This window comes from Lacerta agilis, chromosome 4 (genome assembly GCF_009819535.1).
Source record: "Lacerta agilis isolate rLacAgi1 chromosome 4, rLacAgi1.pri, whole genome shotgun sequence".
Lineage (NCBI taxonomy): Eukaryota > Metazoa > Chordata > Lepidosauria > Squamata > Lacertidae > Lacerta > Lacerta agilis.
In genome coordinates this window covers 2,744,119-2,764,620 of record NC_046315.1, presented here as the reverse complement: position 1 = coordinate 2,764,620, position 20,502 = coordinate 2,744,119, and the positions used below count along the sequence as shown (strand labels likewise).

Here is a 20,502-nt window from a genome sequence, read left to right as displayed (position 1 = left end):
TGCAGGGGGTTGGGCTAGAAGCCAGTGTGGTGTAGTGGTTAAGAGTGGTAGACTCGTAATCTGGGGAACCGGGTTCGTGTCTCCGCTCCTCCACATGCAGCTGCTGGGTGACCTTGGGCTAGTCACACTTCTCTGAAGTCTCTCAGCCCCACTCACCTCACAGAGTGTTTGTTGTGGGGGAGGAAGGGAAAGGAGAATGTTAGCCGCTTTGAGACTCCTTCGGGTAGTGAAAAGCGGGATATCAAATCCAAACTCTTCTTCTTCTTCTTCCTGCCAACTCTACAATTCTATGATTCATCCCTGCCCTGAACTCCTTAAAACTGGGTGGATGACGCTGCAGGTTATTTCAGATGATCTGTTTACTGAGCCTTCATCCTGATACGTCTGCCCAATGCGCACATGGAAGTTAGATTATATCCAGATTTACCGGTACTTATTTCTCACAGAGCATTTGTTCTGATTTCTTTGCATGGTGGTTATAACGACAATGAGCATTCGTTCTGCATTCATCTTGGGTTGCTTGCAGAATGTCTACCTGCCTTCCGGTGTGTCATTTGTTCATTTCAGTACTTTCCCCCCATTGCTTTCGAAATTGCAAAAAGGAATAAGTGGTTGCTTTTCTGCTATGCACTTGAATCCCTCCTGCAGTTGGGAGCTGCAATTCTCTGCTTCGGAATTGTTTCCCTGCACACTTTGATTTGCAAAAGCTTATTGCAGAATAGAAATTCTACCCAATGACCCTGCTCTTCGGTGGCATTGTGGGGGCAAAATCTCTGAGGCCTTTCCTACCTAACTGTTTATACTGGTGCATGAACACTTCAGATTCTTCAGTATCTGAAGAAGTGTGCATGCACACGAAAGCTCATACCAATAACAAACATAGTTGGTCTCTAAGGTGCTACTGGAAGGAATTTTTTATTTTTTATTTTGTTTTGACTATGGCAGACCAACATGGCTACCTACCTGTAACAGATGCTTACAGGTGAAACTCGAAAAATTAGAATACCGTGGAAAGGTTCATTTCTTTCAGTTGTTGTTGTTGTTGTTCAGTCGTTCAGTCGTGTCCGACTCTTCGTGACCCCATGGACCAGAGCACGCCAGGCACGCCTATCCTTCACTGCCTCTCGCAGTTTGGCCAAACTCATGCTAATAGCCTCGAGAACACTGTCCAACCATCTCATCCTCTGTCGTCCCCTTCTCCTTGTGCCCTCCATCTTTCCCAACATCAGGGGCTTTTCCAGGGAGTCTTCTCTTCTCATGAGGTGGCCAAAGTACTGGAGCCTCAGCTTCAGGATCTGTCCTTCCAGTGAGCACTCAGGGCTGATCTCTTTAAGAATGGATAGGTTTGATCTTCTTGCAGTCCATGGGACTCTCAAGAGTCTCCTCCAGCACCATAATTCAAAAGCATCAATTCTTCGGCGATCAGCCTTCTTGATGGTCCAGCTCTCACTTCCTTACATTGCTACTGGGAAAACCATAGCTTTAACTATACGGATCTTTGTCGGCAAGGTGATGTCTTTGCTTTTTAAGATGCTGTCTAGGTTTGTCATTGCTTTTCTCCCAAGAAGCAGGCGTCTTCTAATTTCGTGACTGCTGTCACCATCTGCAGTGATCATGGAACCCAAGAAAGTGAAATCTCTCACTGCCTCCATTTCTTCCCCTTCTATTTGCCAGGAGGTGATGGGACCAGTGGCCATGATCTTAGTTTTTTTGATGTTGAGCTTCAGACCATATTTTGCACTCTCTTCTTTCACCCTCATTAAAAGGTTCTTTAATTCCTCCTCACTTTCTGCCATCAAGGTAGTATCATCAGCATATCTGAGGTTGTTGATATTTTTCCCGGCAATCTTAATTCCGGTTTGGGATTCATCCAGTCCAGCCTTTCGCATGATGAATTCTGCATATAAGTTAAATAAGCAGTAATTCAACTTAAGGTGAAACTTAATATATGAGATAGACTCATGACATGCAAAGTGAGATGTGTCAAGCCTTTATTTGTTATAATTGTGATGGTTATGGCATACAGCTGATGAGAACCCCAAATTAACAATTTCAACTTTGGGGTTTTCATCAGCTGTGCACCATAAACATCACAATTATAACAAACAAAGGCTTGACATATCTCACTTTGCAGGTCATGAGTCTATCTCATAAAATAAACTCCAGTAGCTAATGAAAACAATTGATTACATAAATGGACTTTTCCACGATATTCTATTTTTTTGAGTTTCACCTGTATACTGGGAGCAGATTGAGCAGCCTAGAATCACAGAGCTGCAGAGTTGGAAGGGATATCGAGGGTCATCTAGTCCAACCCCCTGCAAGGCAGGAATCTCAGCTCAAGAATCCCTGACAGATGGCAATCCTTAAAAAACACTTTTTTTGGAGTCCGTTCCGAAAATGAACAACACTTGGGATTCAACCACACTTCTGTGTTTTCTTAGGCACGGATCTGAGAGGTTTCACTTCTGCTGTTTACCACTGAATCGGAACAAATGCCAAACTGCAAAAAAACCCAGCTGATCTTTGTTATGATTCAGAAGGAAACCGGGCCGGGGGGGGGGTTTCCTGGGGAAAGCAGCAAGGCAAAAGGAGAACCTCTCAGACCCAGGCCTAGGAAGCATGGGACAAGCAGAAATGTGGGTGAGACCTCAGAAAGATATTCCTAGTGCTCCGTCGGAATCTCATTTCTTTACCATTTGAATCCAGCTGCTCGGTTCCTCCCCTCTGGAGCAGCAGAAACCAAGTTTGCTCCACAAAACAATCTGCCTGTTGCTTGTCCTCTCCTCCCTTGGCAATTTTGCTATATAAAGGACTGAAAATATTGGCTGCAATACCTCAAAAGCCCAAGTTAACGAAACACACTTTTAGGCTCATAATTTGAAGTTGCCCACTGTTACGGGAAAAAAATCTCAGGTGTGGAACTGCCCAGGCACCTGGCCCTTAGGGATAAGCCCACTGGTTTCTGCGGAGTTAAATAAAAGAAGTCCAGCCACTGGAGCAAGGACAAGACAGGGTTTATTATTGCGCTATAGGTTACAGTCAAATGCACACCCAGAGCAGCGTTACAAGAACTTTCAAATACTCCTATCATATCCCAGAATACAGTTTGGAAACATCATCACTACATCACGAAAGGGAAGGGTTATACATGATTAACATATAGGAAAACAAGATTAGCATATGGGGGAAACAGAGCATTATCAGGGAGATAGCCCTGAGCCAATGTGAATGGGTGTTAAGTATTGGCAAGGATACCTTGAGCACTTATCTGGGAGAGAACAATGGGATTCCAGCTGAGGGATATTAGCCCAGTGGCTTCCTGAAGCACCCAGAGATTACCTGCTGAGGCATTTCCCTGTGTACGTGGTCTCTCGCCTATTGGATCATGGCAGAGAGATGGGTCCCCTTAAGGGCATCACTCCATACCCCAAATGAGTTTACTCAGGAGGAGACTTTGCTTAGGTGACCCCCCCCCCCATAATTTCCGTAACACACTCCCCCCTCTGCCTTTGTGGTTTGGGAGGAAGGCAAAGTTTGTTTTTGTTTTGATCAAAATCTAAAGCTTGACCCTTACCTTGAATTCACTGGATCTGTGAACCCCCAGGTCTGTTTTCAAGTATCAAGAGCGGGTGTGAGATATCCAGGCTGGAGAGAAAAACTGGCTTCTTTTGTTTTGTTTTCAAAGGATAGGGCGGTGAAGATGGCTCCTTTCTCTGTGATCCTGCTGCTTCACCTGTTGGGAATATTCCCAGGAGACCTTCAGGTATGAAGAGGGTGCAGGCAGCGGGAATTAAAAATCAAGACACACACACACACACACACACACACACACACTTCCACCCATCAGCCTCCTCAAGCAATCTCCTCACGTATTCCTTACTGTGGTTATTAGTATTGCACCTATGGAAGCAATAGTATGAATAAAAACTGACTCTTCTTGGAATAAAAAATGGTCAAATATGGCTTCAAGCTTTACTCACAGAACTTTCTTCAAAGCAGACTTTAAACAATAGTGATACATCCAAATAGTTGCATAAAATCATGTGCTTTTCAAGCCCAGGTTCAGCTCAAAATGGAGATTTGCAACTGAATATCTTACTCGTGTGATCTAAAGTTAAACATCACTTGAGAGAGTAGCAGGAAGACATTCTCAGCTGATTATCAACCTGTTAGGTACCAGAGATATCTTTCTTAGCTTCAATGGTATTTTCCATGTTCCCTTTAGCAATACACACACAGAGCTATTTTCCATTTCAATGTACAATTAAACAATTAATGTTCCTTTCAGCTCCAGGTCCTCTGTTTCCCCATACAAAGGAGAGACCTCTTCCCCATCAAAGTTTCCCCACTCGACATGGCCTTGACCTCTTTCGATGACCAGTACAAGGGATGTGCGGAGCAGATGGAGGCTGAGCTGGCCGAGCTGAACCGCACGGAGTTCGCCCAAAACAGAGTCTATGCTGAGGCCTGGGAAGAGGCCTCCTTCCAGTGGGAGGGGAGAAAAACCCCTTTGCCTGCAGGGCTCAAGCCCGAGTACGTCATCGCCATCATGGCTTACACCATCCAAGGGCGCCTCCACAGGGATTTCAATGCAGCCGTGAGGGAAGCCGGGCGCACGAGAGACTCTTACCTCAACAACTTCAACTTCAAGGCCCTTCATTTCCTCCTGACGAGGGCCCTCCACGCCTTGGGGACCACCTCTCACCCCAGGTGCCAAAAGGTCTACCGTGGGGTGCGGAACATCCGCTTCGTCTCTGAGCGCCTCAAGGCGGTCCGCTTTGGGCACTTCACGTCTTCATCGCTGAAGAATGAGAGTGCCCTTCAGTTTGGCACGGACACCTTCTTCACCATCGAGACCTGCTACGGGGTCAACATCAAGAACTTCTCCTTCTTCCCCGGCGAGGAAGAGGTCCTCATCCCCCCGTTTGAGAAGTTCAAGGTGGCCAACTTCACCAAAGCCAAGGAGACGACATACATCCATCTCCTCTCCCTCGAAGACTCCAGCGTCCACAACTGTGTCTTTGTGAAAGGTAACAGTCCTGTTGCTGGGGAGCAGCCGAGTTAAATAATAATAATAACAACCCCCTATATAGCACCCATAGATATGCGAGGTCACCACATTCTCCTTTCTATGTAATCCAAACAGCGCAGGTGGCTCAAGGCAGCCAGCCAAGCTGCATCTGGAACAAAAGGAAACTTCCAGGTCATTCGGCAAGCCAATCGAAAGGGAGTGGGGATTTTGGATAGCAGATATCACAGTCCTTGAGTGCCTGGATGTGTACAAACCTATTCAGATGGTCCAGTCAAAATTTGGGGGAAGACTACAGCTGAACTCTGAAACGTGCCAACCCTGATGGGGGAGCATTTTGTCCTTAGCCATCCAATGCCTTGGTAACCCCTCCCTTAGAGAGGCACTACACATGTTATTATCTGAAATGTAGAGGTTCCCCTGGCTCTGCGGGGTGGGGAAGAGGGGCATATTCTGTGTCCCAGTCTAAATTTCTTGAGCTGCTCAGTAATGACACCCATGATGTTTTGTAATGACAATGTTTCCAGAAAGCAGGTAACTGAAAGCAGGGGGGTATAAATAATTTATTATTATTATTATTATTATTATTATTATTATTATTATCCCAAATATTACCTAGCTGGGCTCTTAGAGGGAAGGAGGTGGCTGGGGTGTGTGCTAGAGGTGTAAATTAACTATCAGACTTTGACAAGCTGGTATCCCTGGATCTAGCTCATGCATTTTGTTGACTTAATCAAACTAAATAATGTTGAACGGATTTTGCAAAACGGTGCAATTAATTGTTGCTGTTTTGCATTTTATTGCGTTGCTATCCTCCTTAGTGGGTTGTGTGAACCTCTGTTCTGAATAATAAAGGTGGACTCTCCTTCCTTGGAGGTTGTTAAGCAGAGCTCGGATTGCCCTCTGTCGGGAGAGCTTTAGTCGAGATTCCTGCATTGCAGAGGGGCTGGACTAGATGACCCCGAGGAGTCCCTTCCAACTCTACAATGCTATGATTCTGTGAATGACTTGCTTATAACTGTATTTGCTTTGCTCTTTGCAGAGAAAAAGTGCAAGCCCCCGAGGTGCCGGACCAACTCAGGTGAGCTGACAATTCTCTCCCCCACCCCACCCCAGACGCTCATGCTGTTAAAAGTATATGCTAAAGTCCCCTCCTTTTTTTCTTATATTGACAGGTGCAAGTCAGAGCCATCTCTCTGCTGGTGTCCAAATGTCCTTCTTTCTGTGGGTTTCCCTCCTCCTTGCTGGCACCCTGGGACCCCCAGGCCTCCTCTGATTTCCATGATCAAACCTCTGCCTCTCCTCGGTCCTTCACATAGTCCGCTCCTGGGGAAGCAAAACAGGAGCAAGTCGAGTGCGGCTGAGAGTGAACGTTAGTCTTTGCTTGAGTTAAGAGCCAAGAGGGTTGGCAACTGCAAATAATCCATTTTCTAAACCCAGAGTGTGTTGCTGGCAAGAGCTCCACGGCATTTCCCCCCATTATCCCTTTGCTGTTGCAGTAGCAATTTAAATGGTGTTAACAGACCCTCCAATCATCCCTATTTTCCAGGAACACTGGATTTACAGCAGACGTCCCGGTTTATGATTTGATCCCGGAATGTCTCACTTTCCCTTAGGATGTCCCTATTCTCATCGGAGAAATGTTGGAGGGTATGGAGTCATTCAACCCCCTGAGCCAAGGAGATAAAGTAACTAGACAAGCTTTGGAAGACATCTTCATCATCATCATTTTTAATTTGTATACCGTCTTTCTATCTTACGATACTCAAGGCGGTCTACAAGATGAAGAAACAAACAAAAAGCAAATGTACATCTTATAACAATCTAATGCAATACAAAAATGTGATAATAAAACATAACTTTAAAATAGGCAACCTGCATGCAAAACGTAACATTCAACAATCGTTAGAATAGTATAAAATGATATCAACATATAAAAGTTAAACAGAAAACCACTCAACAGTTACAATAAACAACATACGATCAGCCTATGACTTTAATTGTTGTTTCTTTGTGTATATATATTTTAAAGTTCCTGTATGTGATTCTTTCTCTCGTGATTTTACATGTAAATGCCTAATAAAGGTTTGATAAGAATTATGGTGCTGGAGGAGACTCTTGAGAGTCCCATGGACTGCAAGAAGATCAAACCTATCCATTCTCAAAGAAATCAGCCCTGAGTGCTCACTGGAAGGACAGATCCTGAAGTTGAGGCTCCAGTACTTTGGCCACCTCATGAGAAGAGAAGACTCCCTGGAAAAGACCCTGATGTTGGGAAAGATGGAGGGCGCAAGGAGAAGGGGACGACAGAGGACGAGATGGTTGGACAGTGTTCTCGAAGCTACTAACATGAGTTTGGCCAAACTGCGGGAGGCAGTGAAGCTAGTCCCCCTCCTCGTCCAGCTTAGGAGAACCATTTGCCCATGTTTCCTCTGTTGTGCAATGACGCTGAGTGACATCACACAGAGTTAAAGTCCCAGGGACTCCTTTGTTTGAAGAAGGGAGATTTCGTGGGAGCCATTTGGGATCCTGTGATCTCCCGGAAGGAGAACGTTGCAGACCTGGCCCCTCCCTGGCAGGCCCCTCTCTCTCCTCCCCCTGCATGAGCAGACCAGGCCCCCCCCCAGGCTGGCCCCCTCCCCTGCTGCAGCCCTGGGACCCCCACCGCCTCCCCACTCACCAGATCCCAGGAGGGGACAGCCAGGCAGCCCTTGCAGGAGAGGGAGGGGCCTGGGCTCTGGAGGACCTGGCCTCCTCTCTCTTGCTTCCTGGCCTCTCTAGGAAGGCAGCTCGGTTCCCTTTAACCCTTGCAAAACCGAGTCCTCTCTCGGTTGGCAGAACATCAGATTTTTATTCTTTTTTATGGATTTAGGGGGGCTACGCCAATGCCCAGATATCCTATTGGGAGTGAGGCTCTTGGTTGGACTCTGAGCATCTCCCTCCCTTGGGCAGAACCAGAGGAACAGCTTTCAGGGAAAAGGGCTTTGCAGGAGGCAAGGAATTCAGGAGTGGAGAGATAGGAGGGGATCCCAAGGTCATCTAGTCCAACCCCAGCAAAGCAGGAATCTCAGCTACACCATCCATGGCAGATGGCCGTCTGAGCTCTGCTTAGAACCCTCCAAGGAAGGAGAGTCCACCCCCTCCCAAGGGAGACCTTTCCCCTGCCAAACGGCTCTTAGATGTCCCTCAAGGCAGCGAGTCCTGAGTTTGAGCACTGCTGAAACAATTGCACTGGCTACCAAGGAGGAACCAAGACAAGTTCAAAATAAATAAATGCTATTCCCATCACAAATGAGTAATACTTTCTTATGCCTGCTTTCTATTCTAATATACAAAAGTATGCCATTTCCCTTTCAAAAATGCTTATTTGCTAGTTTAATTGACTGAACATGGATGGTTGTTGTTATTATGTTTAGGGAAGGTTTGAATATTTGATGGACTATTGTATTTTAATGTTATGCTGGAAACTGCCCAGAGTGGCTGAGGAAACCCCGCCAGATGGGTGGGGTATAAATAAATTATTATTATTATTATTTATTAAATAGATCAGGTGAGTGTTCTCCTTTCGAAAGAGACAGGTGGAATCTCCACGGTTGCTGATAGCATAACGTTGAAAGGCTAGTGAAATATGGGGAGCCCTAGAGCATCTGCTTGGCATGCAGAATGTCCCAGGGTCAACCCCTGACATCTCCTGCAAGGGCTGGACAAAATCCCTGCCTGAAACTCTGGGGAGCTGCTGCCAGTCAGTGTAGACCAGGGGTCCTCAAACCATGTCCCGTGGGCCGAATCCAGCCCGCCAGGGTCGTGAATCTGGCTTGCATGGCCATCTCCGAACCCGCCAAGTGTCCGAGGCTGAAAGCATCTCGCCGCCCGCTCAGTCAATCCCTGCTCTGCGCTGAAGTAAATGCCACAGGCATGGTGGCAGCTCTACCAATGAAAGGCCAGGGGGTTTCGCCCAGAGACGGGGAAGTGTTTGTCTTTTGGCTTGAAGAGCAAAGTTGAGGTTGGCGGAGGGAGGCAAACTTGGGTCGATTTCGTGGGAGAAGGAAGTACAGTGGTACCGTACCTTGGGTTACATACGCTTCAGGTTACGGACGCTTCAGGTTACATACTCCGCTAACCCAGAAATAATGCTTCAGGTTAAGAACTTTGCTTCAGGATAAGAACAGAAATTGTGCTCTGCCGGCAGCAGGAGGCCCCATTAGCTAAAGTGGTGCTTCAGGTTAAGAACAGTTTCAGGTTAAGAACGGACCTCCGGAACGAATTAAGTATGTAACCAGAGGTACCACTGTATAGTCCTATTTCTGTGAGTGGTGCAGCGGTCTTTCCACTCATTTGATAAACCTGTTGACAACTGTTAAAGACTGCAATTGGTCTTACAGGAAAAAGCTAATCCCGGCCTCCTTCAACCAGAATGTGCCTCCCCAGGCTAACGAGATGGGCAATATCAGGTTCCACTACAACATTTTAAAATTGAAATATGAAAACAGATCCCAACTTTCAGAGCATTTAAATCAGGAGTGGAAAGAACCTTTGTACATAAGAGTACTTAGGCTTAGGGCTGGGGTTGGGGTGGGGGGTCAGAGTTAGGCTTGGATGGGCATTTTAGATAGTTATCTAGTTTAGAGGGGAGGGTGGGAATTTTTCCTAGAAGAAATGGGCAGGCTGTAAGCAGGATTCCTTCCCTCAGTGGCGGACAAAGGCTCCGCGCTACCCGGGGCGGCGAAAGAAAACGCCCGCTCGCTGATCACGCACGGCAGCCCCACGAGCCGCCTTTTCACTCTGCGGCTCAAAAGGGGGCTGTGGAAGCGGCGGTCCAACGACGGAGTGTGCCTGCGCGAAATGTCGCGCAGGCGCACTCCGTCGTCAGGCCATACGCTGCTGCTCCTGGGGTGACGGATGGAGCGGCGGCGCGTGGGAGTGGCAGGAGGGCCTGCCGCTTGTCACCCCCACGCGCTGCCGTTCGTTCCATTGCCCCGGGAGCAGCAGCACCGCACACACCGTGCGCCACTGCTCCTGGGGCGACGGAGCAAGCGGCGGCGCATGGGGTTTGACAAGCGGCGGCCCCTCCCACCACTCCCCACGACCGCCGGTCACCCCGGGAGCAGCAGCGCTGCACGGACTGGGTGCTCGCTTGGCCAGGCACTGCTGCTCCCGGGGTGACGGAGGAGCGGCGGCACGTGGGAGTGGCGGGAGGGACTGCCGCTTGTCATCCCCCGCCCGTCACCCGGGGCATACCGCCCCTACCTAGCGATGCCCCTGCCTTCCCTTTCTCTTGGTCCCCTGGGGGGGAGGTTGTGTCCTGGGGTCTCTGGCACAGCCTTGGCTCTCTGGAAATCAACCCGGCCAGTCTTCTCCAGAGAACTCAACTCCTCCACACTCTTCCCCTGCTTCCCCTTTTCTCTCCCCTCTCATTATTTACATTTATTTTACATCTCTCCAACTGCCCATCTCTCCCTGCCAACAATTGTTATCGCCACAACAGCCCTGTGAAGTAGGCTAGGCTGGCCCACGGTCCACCAGGGAGCTTCATGACTGAGTGGGGATTCGAACCCTGCTCTCCCCAGTCCTAGTCCAGCCCTCCAACCACTACACCTCTGCCTGGCTCCATTTTCCATCTCTCCAGCTGCCCAACCCCATCAGCCTTCTCTGGCTCCAAGGAAGACTCCACCACCTTCCTCATGTTCTGCTCCTCTTCTGGGACCCCTTGAGGCTTGGAGGACCCTCCTAGGGGTCTCCTCCCTCTCCAGGAAGTGCAGGGCTGTCCAAAGAAGGTGATGCAGAGCAGCCCTTGAAAAGCTGGCAATGCTTCTCTTTCCTTTGGGCTGGAGCATTGGATATAGCAAGGGATATGGCATAGCCAGAGAAGGAGCTTCTGCCCACAGCCACGGCCAAGCAGATGTCTCCCGGAAGCCCACAAGCGACAGCCCACTCCTGTTGTCACTGCCAAATCTTGTGGCTGCCAATTTCACCAACCAATTAAACATTATGAGAATAAGTCCCCATCCATGTTAATGAATGACCCAAAGCTCTCCTCTCTCCCTGTTTATTTTATTTGTTTCATGAAATTTATACACTGCTTGACTGCTTGAATGAGGGAGCCAGGCTCTCTGGGTCCTGGCATGGCCGTAGCTCTTGAACCCAGAGCACTTGGGGCCTCCTTTCTCTCTCTGCCAGTCCTTCATGCTCCGGGATGCCTCTTTCAGGCTCTGATGGTGCCCCTTCAGGTCACTGAACTGCAGAGAGGTGGAAGGAATTGGTCACAATGGGCCAGCAAGGATCGATTAGGCTCCACATACACATTTCTGTTCTGCTGATTTGGCGTGGTTCCCTGTGTTCTCCAGATGCCCCTCCTCACACACAAACATCCCCCAAGAATTGGGGCTGCAGGCTTCTGAGTCACTCTTTCAACTCATCTCTTCAGGTGCTTTCTGGGGCACAGAGCCTGTTTGTGTGGGCACACCCCCTTGGGCTGGGGGACTCAGGACCGTAGTAGCAGAGTAAAGCAGAAGCACACTGTGTTGGAATGTGACATCAAGCTTTATTTACAGCAGAAAATACTGTATTTTTCACTCCATAAGACACACTTTTTCCCTCCTGAAAAGTATGGGGAAATATCTGTGCGTCTTATGGAGCGAATGCTGGTCTCTGCGCGCTCCATTAATCCAAGCCTTACTGAAATCAAGATGCACTATTTCCACAGCAGTCTCTGCACGCTCCATTAACCGGTAAAAAGGTCTTGACAGCTAACAATGAACTGAAGTCTATCGAAACCTCGTTAGCCGATGATCTATTCAAATTTGATACATTGTAGCAGCGTCCACTCAATCCGCTTCCAAAATTGAACTGTGCAGTGGAAAAGCCTAAAAAATTAATAGAAATTCATTGCCTTCACTGATCCCTTCCGTTCCACTGCCATTTTACTTCTTTGGCCAAGGGCTTCAGAACTACTCAGTCCCTAACATGATCCCTCAAGTGGGAGATCATGTACGCACAGGAAGGGACACCAAGGGGTAATCGCTGGTTAAATGCTTCCCTCCGGAGTCCATCTAGGTGACAGACGATTCAAACAAGGTTTCTTTGTTTTGCTCTGATGTACAGTCAAGATGTTCCTCCCGATATTTATCTTACATTTGCATTTCTTTTCCTCTATGTTAATCCTGTGTAACCCTCCCCTTTTCTGACGTTTCACTGATGTAACAGTGATGTAGTGATGGTGCTTAGCGAACTGTGTTCTGGGAGAATGAGGGGAGTCTAAAAAGTTCTTGTCACACCATCCTCAGGGTTCAATCTTTGCTTGAACCTGTTGCAAAATAAAACGCTGTTCATCACCTATGCTCCGGTTGGTGGCTGGTCTCCTTCCTTTCTTCCGCAAGAACCCGCGGGCTCTGCCCGATGAGACAGGTGGTTGAGTAGCCTCGCACCTAATTTTCCGTAACAATCCAAAAAAAGAAAAGGAGAGATTTCTCTGGCTTGACTTGTTTTTGAGAAAGCCATGCTTTCATCCTGTATGTTTATATTGTAGAATTTTCAGATGAAGGGCAAATAAATTTTAAAAATGATAATAAATGAGGTTATTGACAAGCCGGAACATGTGCAAAGGAAGGCGATTTACGTATTTATTTAATTTGTAAACCACCCAACCCAGTGGTGCCGACTTGAATAAAATATTGGTGGGGGGCCAGGTAAGGCCCACCTTGCACAATCAATCCCATGATGCATGCACACCATTAGAATGGCAATGCCTATAACGGCAGCAACTTCTTTTAAAAAAGTCATATTTTGAGCCTGTAGTTCAATTTCCCAGCAGCTCCCCTTGCCCCGGAGAACACTTCAAGCATTTCATCTCCTCTATCTGTGACATTGTTCAGCAGTTGGAAAAGTTACCTCTTCACACCGGATGTCCATTTCGTATGGCCCTTTCCAGGTTTCTCTTTCATTTGTTCTCCTATGTGTGCTGCCAGTAGAAGCCACAATTCTGTGGGTACTTTAGGTGGCGCAGAAAGCACCAAGAAGGTCCCTAAAGGTTGAAGTGCCAATCAAACTTCAGTTTTGCGATCTATAAATTCCAATTAGCAGTACTGGGGGTGGTTCAGATTCAAGGGCAGAGGGTGTCACAGGGCCAGCCTACTTTCCCTTTAAAGCACACTTGGGTCTCCAGCTGTTTTTGGACTATAATTCCCATCATTCCCAGCTAGCAGGATGAATGGGGAGGGATGATGGGAACTGTAGTCCAGGAGCTTCTGGGGACCCAAGTTTGGGAAACCCTGCTTTAAAGCAACTTTTGCATTTGGCCTGCAAAGATGGGACCTGCCCACATTTGTATTTTCTTGTATTTTATTTTCCTCATGACCTTTGTGTGTTTATTTTTTAAAAAAAATTTAAGAGGGCAAATTGAAAGAGAAATTGTATGGCAAATTTGTGGAAGAATAAAAGGTTGTGTTTGGGATAAAAACACGAAAAATGGGGGGGGAGTGGCCTCCTTAAATAGGTTATGGGGGGCAAGGCCCCAGGCCTTTAAGAGTTGGCGCCTATTTCGTACAACCACAAGTCTCAGGATGGTTACAACATAAAAACACACACACAAAAAAACTTATTTTAAAAGGGCATTAGAGGTCAAACAGCCAAAGGCCTGGTTAAAAAGGTGCAGATTTGCCCGGCTCCTAAAGCTGTATAATGGTTTTTCCAACCTTTGTATGGATTTTTTGATGGTCAGTGAGGTGGGAGTTCCTTCTGAAGCTCTTTCCACATTCCACACACCAATAAGGTTTCTCCCCTGTATGAATTCGTTGATGGAAAGTGAGAGAGGAGCTATGACTGAAGCTCTTTCCACATTCGAAGCACTGATATGGTTTCTCCCCTGTATGAATTCTCTGATGCTTAGTGAGACTGTGGCTGTGACTAAAGCTCTTTCCACATTCCACACACTGGTAGGGTTTCTCCCCTGTATGAATTCTCTGATGCTTAGTGAGATCGGAGCTTGTACTGAAGCTCTTTCCACATTCCACACAGTGATAGGGTTTCTCCCCTGTATGAATTCTCTGATGCTTAGTGAGATCGGAGCTTGTACTGAAGCTCTTTCCACATTCCACACACTGATAGGGTTTCTCCCCTGTATGAATTCTCTGATGGGAAGTGAGACTGTCACTCTTCCTGAAGCTCTTTCCACATTCCACACACTGATATGGTTTCTCCCCTGTATGAATTCTCTGATGCTTAGTGAGATCGGAGCTTGTACTGAAGCTCTTTCCACATTCCACACACTGATAGGGTTTCTCCCCTGTATGAATTCTCTGATGGGAAGTGAGACTGTCACTCTTCCTGAAGCTCTTTCCACATTCCACACACTGATATGGTTTCTCCCCTGTATGAATTCTCTGATGCTTAGTGAGATCGGAGCTTGTACTGAAGCTCTTTCCACATTCCACACACTGATAGGGTTTCTCCCCTGTGTGAATTCTTTGATGGTAAGTGAGACTGTGGCTGTGACTAAAGCTCTTTCCACATTCCACACACTGATAGGGTTTCTCCCCTGTATGAATTCTCTGATGGGAAGTGAGACTGTCCCTCTTCCTGAAGCTCTTTCCACATTCCACACACTGATATGGTTTCTCCCCTGTATGAATTCTTTGATGGGAAGTGAGATTGGAGCTCTGACTAAAGCTCTTTCCACATTCCAAGCACTGATAGAGTTTCTTTCCAATGAGATTTTCTTGATGGGAAGTGGAATGGGGGCTCTGGCTGCAGTTTTCTCCACACTCCAAATTTTTACGTGGCTTATCCTCTCTGGGGATTTTGTCATGGTCACCTTTGTTCTCGATTTGTGATTCATCATAGTCTGAAATGGAAACAAAAAGGGATTAGAGCCTCAGGAACAAATGGAGAAGAACTGAAGGGAGTTGGGTGGGTGTTCATTACCTGTGTTGTTTGTCGTTAACCAACATATTTAGTATTGGACTCTGATGAGTTGTTGAATCTTGCTTTGTTTGATATACAGTAGTGGTAAAAATTGTGGAAGCCTTTTGGAGGAAAGTGTATTTCAGAGGTTTGATGGCTCATAACACAACTTCTTTTGGAGTAATATCACAAAATTAATGGAATCATTGGAAAGATAATTTAATCAAGAATGCAATTCAGCGAAGTTTGTTCAATTACGCGTATTCTATCAAATTATAGCCAAATAACCAAAAAAAGGAAGCACAACGTGATTAGGTTGACTTTTGTCAGTCTGTTATGTGATTACTATCAGGTTGGTTGGTTCGTTTTTTGTGTTCTTTCATTTAGTGAGGTTGTAAAACATAATAAAATTATATAAATGGCACAAAGAGTTGACTGGTCACCCAGAAAGCAATGTAAAATAGTACAATTAAGTTAACAAGGCTACAGTTATGAAGAAATTAGATGAAAGATTGGGGAAAACTTAACCAAAGCTGGACTTTCTGTATTTTTGAAGAGGTATAAGGAGACTCAGTCACTCCAAAAACACACTTGTAAAGTCAGGAAAAGGTGCACAAAGGCAAGTGACGATTGAAGAATGAAGAGACTGTCCCTGCATGACAGAAGAAAATCATCTGGGTGTATACAAGATGACATGGCGCAATGTAATGTGAAGTTGAGTGCAAGGACTGGTCTAAATGTTAGAATTCTAAGGAAAAGGCCATTGTTATTGCTCAAGCAGAGCTTGAAAAGATTAAAACCCACGTTAACAGGACAACGGAACAAAGGGACAGTGTTTGGAGCGATCAGACCCAAAATCTCCTTGCTTGGTAGTGATGGCATGAAATATGCGAGGAGAAGAATCGGAGAAGATTTACCCTATTCTTTGCTCCATAAGATGCACCTGAACATAAGATGCACCTAGATTTTAGAGGAGGAAATTAGGAGAGCCTATTTTTTTTAGGATCAGCTCAACGTTGTGCAGCTTTTTTTGCAAAGAGGAAAAGCCAAATTTCTATGGGGTTCAACTCCCAGTTCTGCAGCTTCTTTAGGAAAGGAAAGGGAGCTGTTTCTATGGTTTCCAGACAGATAATCTAATCAGCAGGTCACAAGTCACAGGGGAAACAAACAGCCTCCTTCTGCAGAACATTCAACAATGGAGGCCTGGGCAAGGGGGCGGGGCGGAAAGGGAGCCAGGGACTCTTATCTCTCTCTCCAATCCCTTGCTTATCAGCTGTTCAGCGGCTTCTTTTCAACACCCTCTGGGAAATTCGGCTTCAGGGACCACACATTCACTCCATAAGACGCACAGACATTTCCCCTTCCTTTTTTGGGGGGGGGAGTGCATCTTATGAAGCGAAAAATACAGCACATCCCCTTTGCATTACACCAACCGTGAAACACCCAGATTGTGTGATGCTCTGGGGTTGTATGGCAGCAAAAGGTGTGGGCAGAATTTGCATCATTAATGGGAATGTAAATGGCCCCAAATCCATGAATGAAATACTTGAGTCCAAACTGAAGTGTTCTGCAGGTGATCTTTTCCCATATACTGAAGCATTATACATATATATATATATATATATATATATACATACACACACACACACACACACACACACACACACACACACATACATATACACACACAAATATATATTTACAGATTTATTTATTTATTTAATATTTCAACAATATTCAGTTCCATGTTGCTGCTGTGTGCAATTTTGGTTGCCCTCCTCTGGACACGTTCCATCTTGTCAGTATCCTTCTTGAACTGTGGTGCCCAGAACTGGACACAGTATTCCAGGTGAGGTCTGACCAGAGCGGAATACAGTGGTACTATTACTTCCCTTGATCTAGATGCTATACTCCTCTTGATTCAGCCCAGAATTGCATTGGCTTTTTTAGCTGCTGCATCACACTGTCGACTCATGTCAAGTTTGTGGTCTACCAAGACTCCTAGATCCTTTTCACATGTACTGCTCTCAAGCCAGGTGTCACCCATCCTGTATTTGTGCCTTTCATTTTTTGTTTTGCCCAAGTGTAGTACTTTACATTTATCCCTGTTAAAATTCATCTTGTTTGCTATGGCCCAGTTCTCTAATCTGTTAAGGTCATTTTGAAGTGTGATCCTGTCCTCTGGGGTATTAGTCACCCCTCCCAATTTGGTGTCATCTGCAAACTTGATCAGGATGCCCTCAAGCCCATCCAAGTCATTGATAAAGATGTTGAATAAGACTGGGCCCAGGACAGGACCCTGTGGCACCCCACTAGTCACTTCTCTCCAGGATGAAGAGGAGCCATTGATGAGCACCCTTTGTGTTCGGTCAGTCAGCCAGTTACAAATCCACTGACTAGCAGCATTGTCTAGCCCGCATTTTACCAGCTTCTTTACAAGAATATCATGGGCCACCTTGTCCAAGGCCTTGCTGAAATCAAGATAGGCTACATCCACAGCATTCCCTTCATCTACCAGGCTTGTAATTCTGTCAAAAAATGAGATCAGATTGGTCTGACATGACTTATTTTTCAGAAACCCATGCTGACTTTTAGTGATCACAGCATTCCTTTCTAGGTGCTCACAGACTGTTTGCTTAATGATCTGCTCTAGAATCTTTCCTGGTATTGATGTCAGGCTGACTGGGCGGTAATTGTTTGGGTCCTCTCTTTTCCCCTTTTTGAAAATAGGGACAACATTTGCCCTCCTCCAGTCTGCTGGGACTTCACCTGTTCTCCAGGAATTCTCAAAGATTACTGCCAGTGGTTCTGAAATCACCTCTGCCAGTTCTTGTAATACTCTTGGATGTAGTTCATCTGGCCCTGGAGACTTGAATACATTAAACTAGCCAAGTATTCTTGTACTACCTCCTTACTTATTCTGGGCTGTGTTTCCCCTGCTGAATCATCTGCTCCATATTCTTCAGGTCGGGCTTTTTTTCTTTTTTTGGAGAAGACTGAGGCAAAGAAGGCATTGAGGAGTTCTGCCCTTTCTCTGTCCCCCGTTCGCATTTCATCGTCTTCTCCTCCAAGTGATCTAATGTTTCCTTGTTCTTCCTTTTGCTACGGACATACCCATAAAAGCCCTTTTTATTGCTTTTAACCTCTCTAGCAAGCCTGAGTTCATTCTGTGCTTTAGCTTTTCTGACTTGGTCTCTACACGTGCTGGCTATTTGTTTGAATTCCTCTCTGGTGATTTCCCCCTTTTCCCATTTTTTGTACATATCCCTTTTAAATCTTAAATCAGTTAACAGTTCTTTAAATAGCCACCCTGGTTTCTTTAGGCACCTTCCATGTTTTTGTCTCATTTGTACTGCTTGAAGTTGTGCTTTTAATATCTCACTTTTAACAAACTCCCATCCATCATGAACTCCCTTCCCTTTTAGTATTACTGACAATGGGATCACACCCAGCGTTTCCCTAAGTTTTCTGAAGTCAGCTTTCTTAAAGTCTAGAATTTGAGTCATAGTATGCTTGGTTGCTCCTTTCCGCTGTATAATAAACTCCAGAAGAGCATGATCACTCCCACCTAATGATCCTGCCACTTCTACCGCACTAACCAGGTCATCACTATTGGTTAAGACCAGATCTAAAATGGCTGATCCTCTTGTTGCTTCTCCCACTTTCTGGACAATGAAATTGTCTGCAAGGCCAGTGAGGAATCTGTTCGACCTTGTGCTCTTGGCTGTGTTTGACATCCAACAAATATCAGGATAGTTGAAATCCCCCATTACTACTATCTCACTTCCTTTTGAATGCTTGGCCATCAGTTCCATGAAAGCATAATCTGTGTCCTCAGTTGGGCTTGGGGGTCTGTAGTAAACTCCCTCAATGAGATCACTGTTATTTTTCTCTCCCTTAATTTTCTTTTCTTTTCTTTTCTTTTTAAACAGATTTTATTATTTTCTGCATTAAACAGCACATAAATCCGAGACTTAAACATTTAAACAAAGATAACTAACAGAGAATAAAACAAAAAGAAAAAAGAAACATAAGCACATTAAACAATATAGAAATAGCAAAGAAAAAACCCATACATACCCAAACCAACACATATAATTCATTGTTATATTCTAGTTCCTCTCTTCTTTAAAGGGGACTTCCCCCGTGCTCTCAGGTGCATTCTATATCAATATACTTTGGTAACTTTGTAACTAATTTCTTAACCTTTACCACAATTCTTAATAATCCTAAAGATACTCACTTACCATTTATAAGTCATCACTTAGATAATATATCCTTAGATATCTCTAAACATTTTACAGCATTCATAACATTACTTCTTATGTATTATTTTCCTTTAACATCAACTAGCTAAAGCCATATAAACAAACAAATTCTGCTTCAAATATCTAACTTTTCGCGATTTTTTAAATAGTCCTTAAATTTCTTCCAGTCTTGTTGCACCTTCTCCTCCCTCTGGTCTCGGAGTCTCGCGGTCAGTTCAGCGAGTTCCATAAAGTCCATTAATTTCATCTGCCATTCTTCGACTGTCGGGATCTCCTCACCTTTCCAGTTTCTTGCAAGTAGAATTCTAGCAGCTGTTGTGGCATACATAAAAAACACTCTATCCTGACTGGGTATCTCATGGTTACACATGCTCAAAGGGAAGGCCTCTGGTTTCTTACCAAAAGTAATTTTCATTACTTTTTAAATTTCATTATAAATCTTCTCCCATATCAGTGCTTCTTCTTAATTTTGACCCAGATACTCTCAGTTTGGCTTTGAAGTTTTAAATCCTGGATCTCTTCACAGGTATACACATCCCTGACATATAACGCCACTCCTCCTCCTTTCCTGTTTCGTCCATTTCTCTGAAATAGATTGTATCCTTCTATTTCTACATTCCAATCATGTGACTCATCTCACCAGGTTTCAGTGATGCCTATTATGTCGTATTTAGTTTGCTGTACCAAGAGCTCAAGTTCATCTTGTTCATTTCCCATGCTCTGTGCATTAGTATACAGACATTGAAGACCATTGATCATTCCCCCTAGTCTCTTATTTAAGGATTTTTTTCTTCCCACCACTAGGTCTGCATACTGTTTGCTCCATTTGGTCCTTGACATTTGGATAATCATCTTCAGCACTTGATAGATTCCTACCTTCAGGACCACTATCTCCCTTCCCCACATAAGACAGGTTAAAGCCCTCCTGATAAGGTCTTTGAGATTGTTGGCAAAACATTCCTACCAACTCTTGTGAGGTGCAGCCCATCACTTGCCAGAAGTCCGTTTTCAAGAAACTTCAGACCGTGAAGTTATAATTACAGCTGCAGAACTTAAAACTTGGTTCACTTCATGGGAATGTGTTGTAAGGCCATAATTAAAGCTAAAGGTTACCAATGGTTACTCATAGTTATTGCATTACATTCTTCATTACATGATATTTCCATTTATATATAATTTTATGCTATTACTCCACACAAAAGTGGTGTTATGAGCCATCAAACCTGAGAAATACACTTTTCACAACGGGTTTCTACAATTTTGCCCACTAGTATTAGTTGTTCATTTTAATGTTCTTTTTATATG

General features: G+C 45.2%; 1 protein-coding gene and 1 pseudogene across 1 annotated transcript; one reads left to right on the top strand and one right to left on the bottom strand.

Moving 5' to 3' along the window:
- Positions 1 to 3,905: 3,905 nt before the first annotated feature.
- ART1 (ADP-ribosyltransferase 1) lies at positions 3,906 to 6,771 on the top strand. The gene is made up of 4 exons (XM_033145812.1): positions 3,906 to 3,917; positions 4,292 to 5,033; positions 6,075 to 6,113; positions 6,208 to 6,771. Exons 1-4 carry the CDS (start codon positions 3,906 to 3,908, stop codon positions 6,306 to 6,308), a joined length of 894 nt encoding a protein of 297 aa, XP_033001703.1. The 3' UTR covers positions 6,309 to 6,771.
- Positions 6,772 to 13,670: 6,899 nt separating this feature from the next.
- The window catches only part of LOC117045114, a 61,741-nt pseudogene continuing 54,909 nt past the window's right edge, over positions 13,671 to 20,502 (bottom strand).

Coding starts and splice junctions, on each gene's coding strand:
- ART1 (XM_033145812.1), top strand. Junction 5,034..6,074: donor CAACTGTGTCTTTGTGAAAG/GTAACAGTCCTG, acceptor TGCTCTTTGCAG/AGAAAAAGTGCAAGCCCCCG. Junction 6,114..6,207: donor GAGGTGCCGGACCAACTCAG/GTGAGCTGACAA, acceptor TTATATTGACAG/GTGCAAGTCAGAGCCATCTC.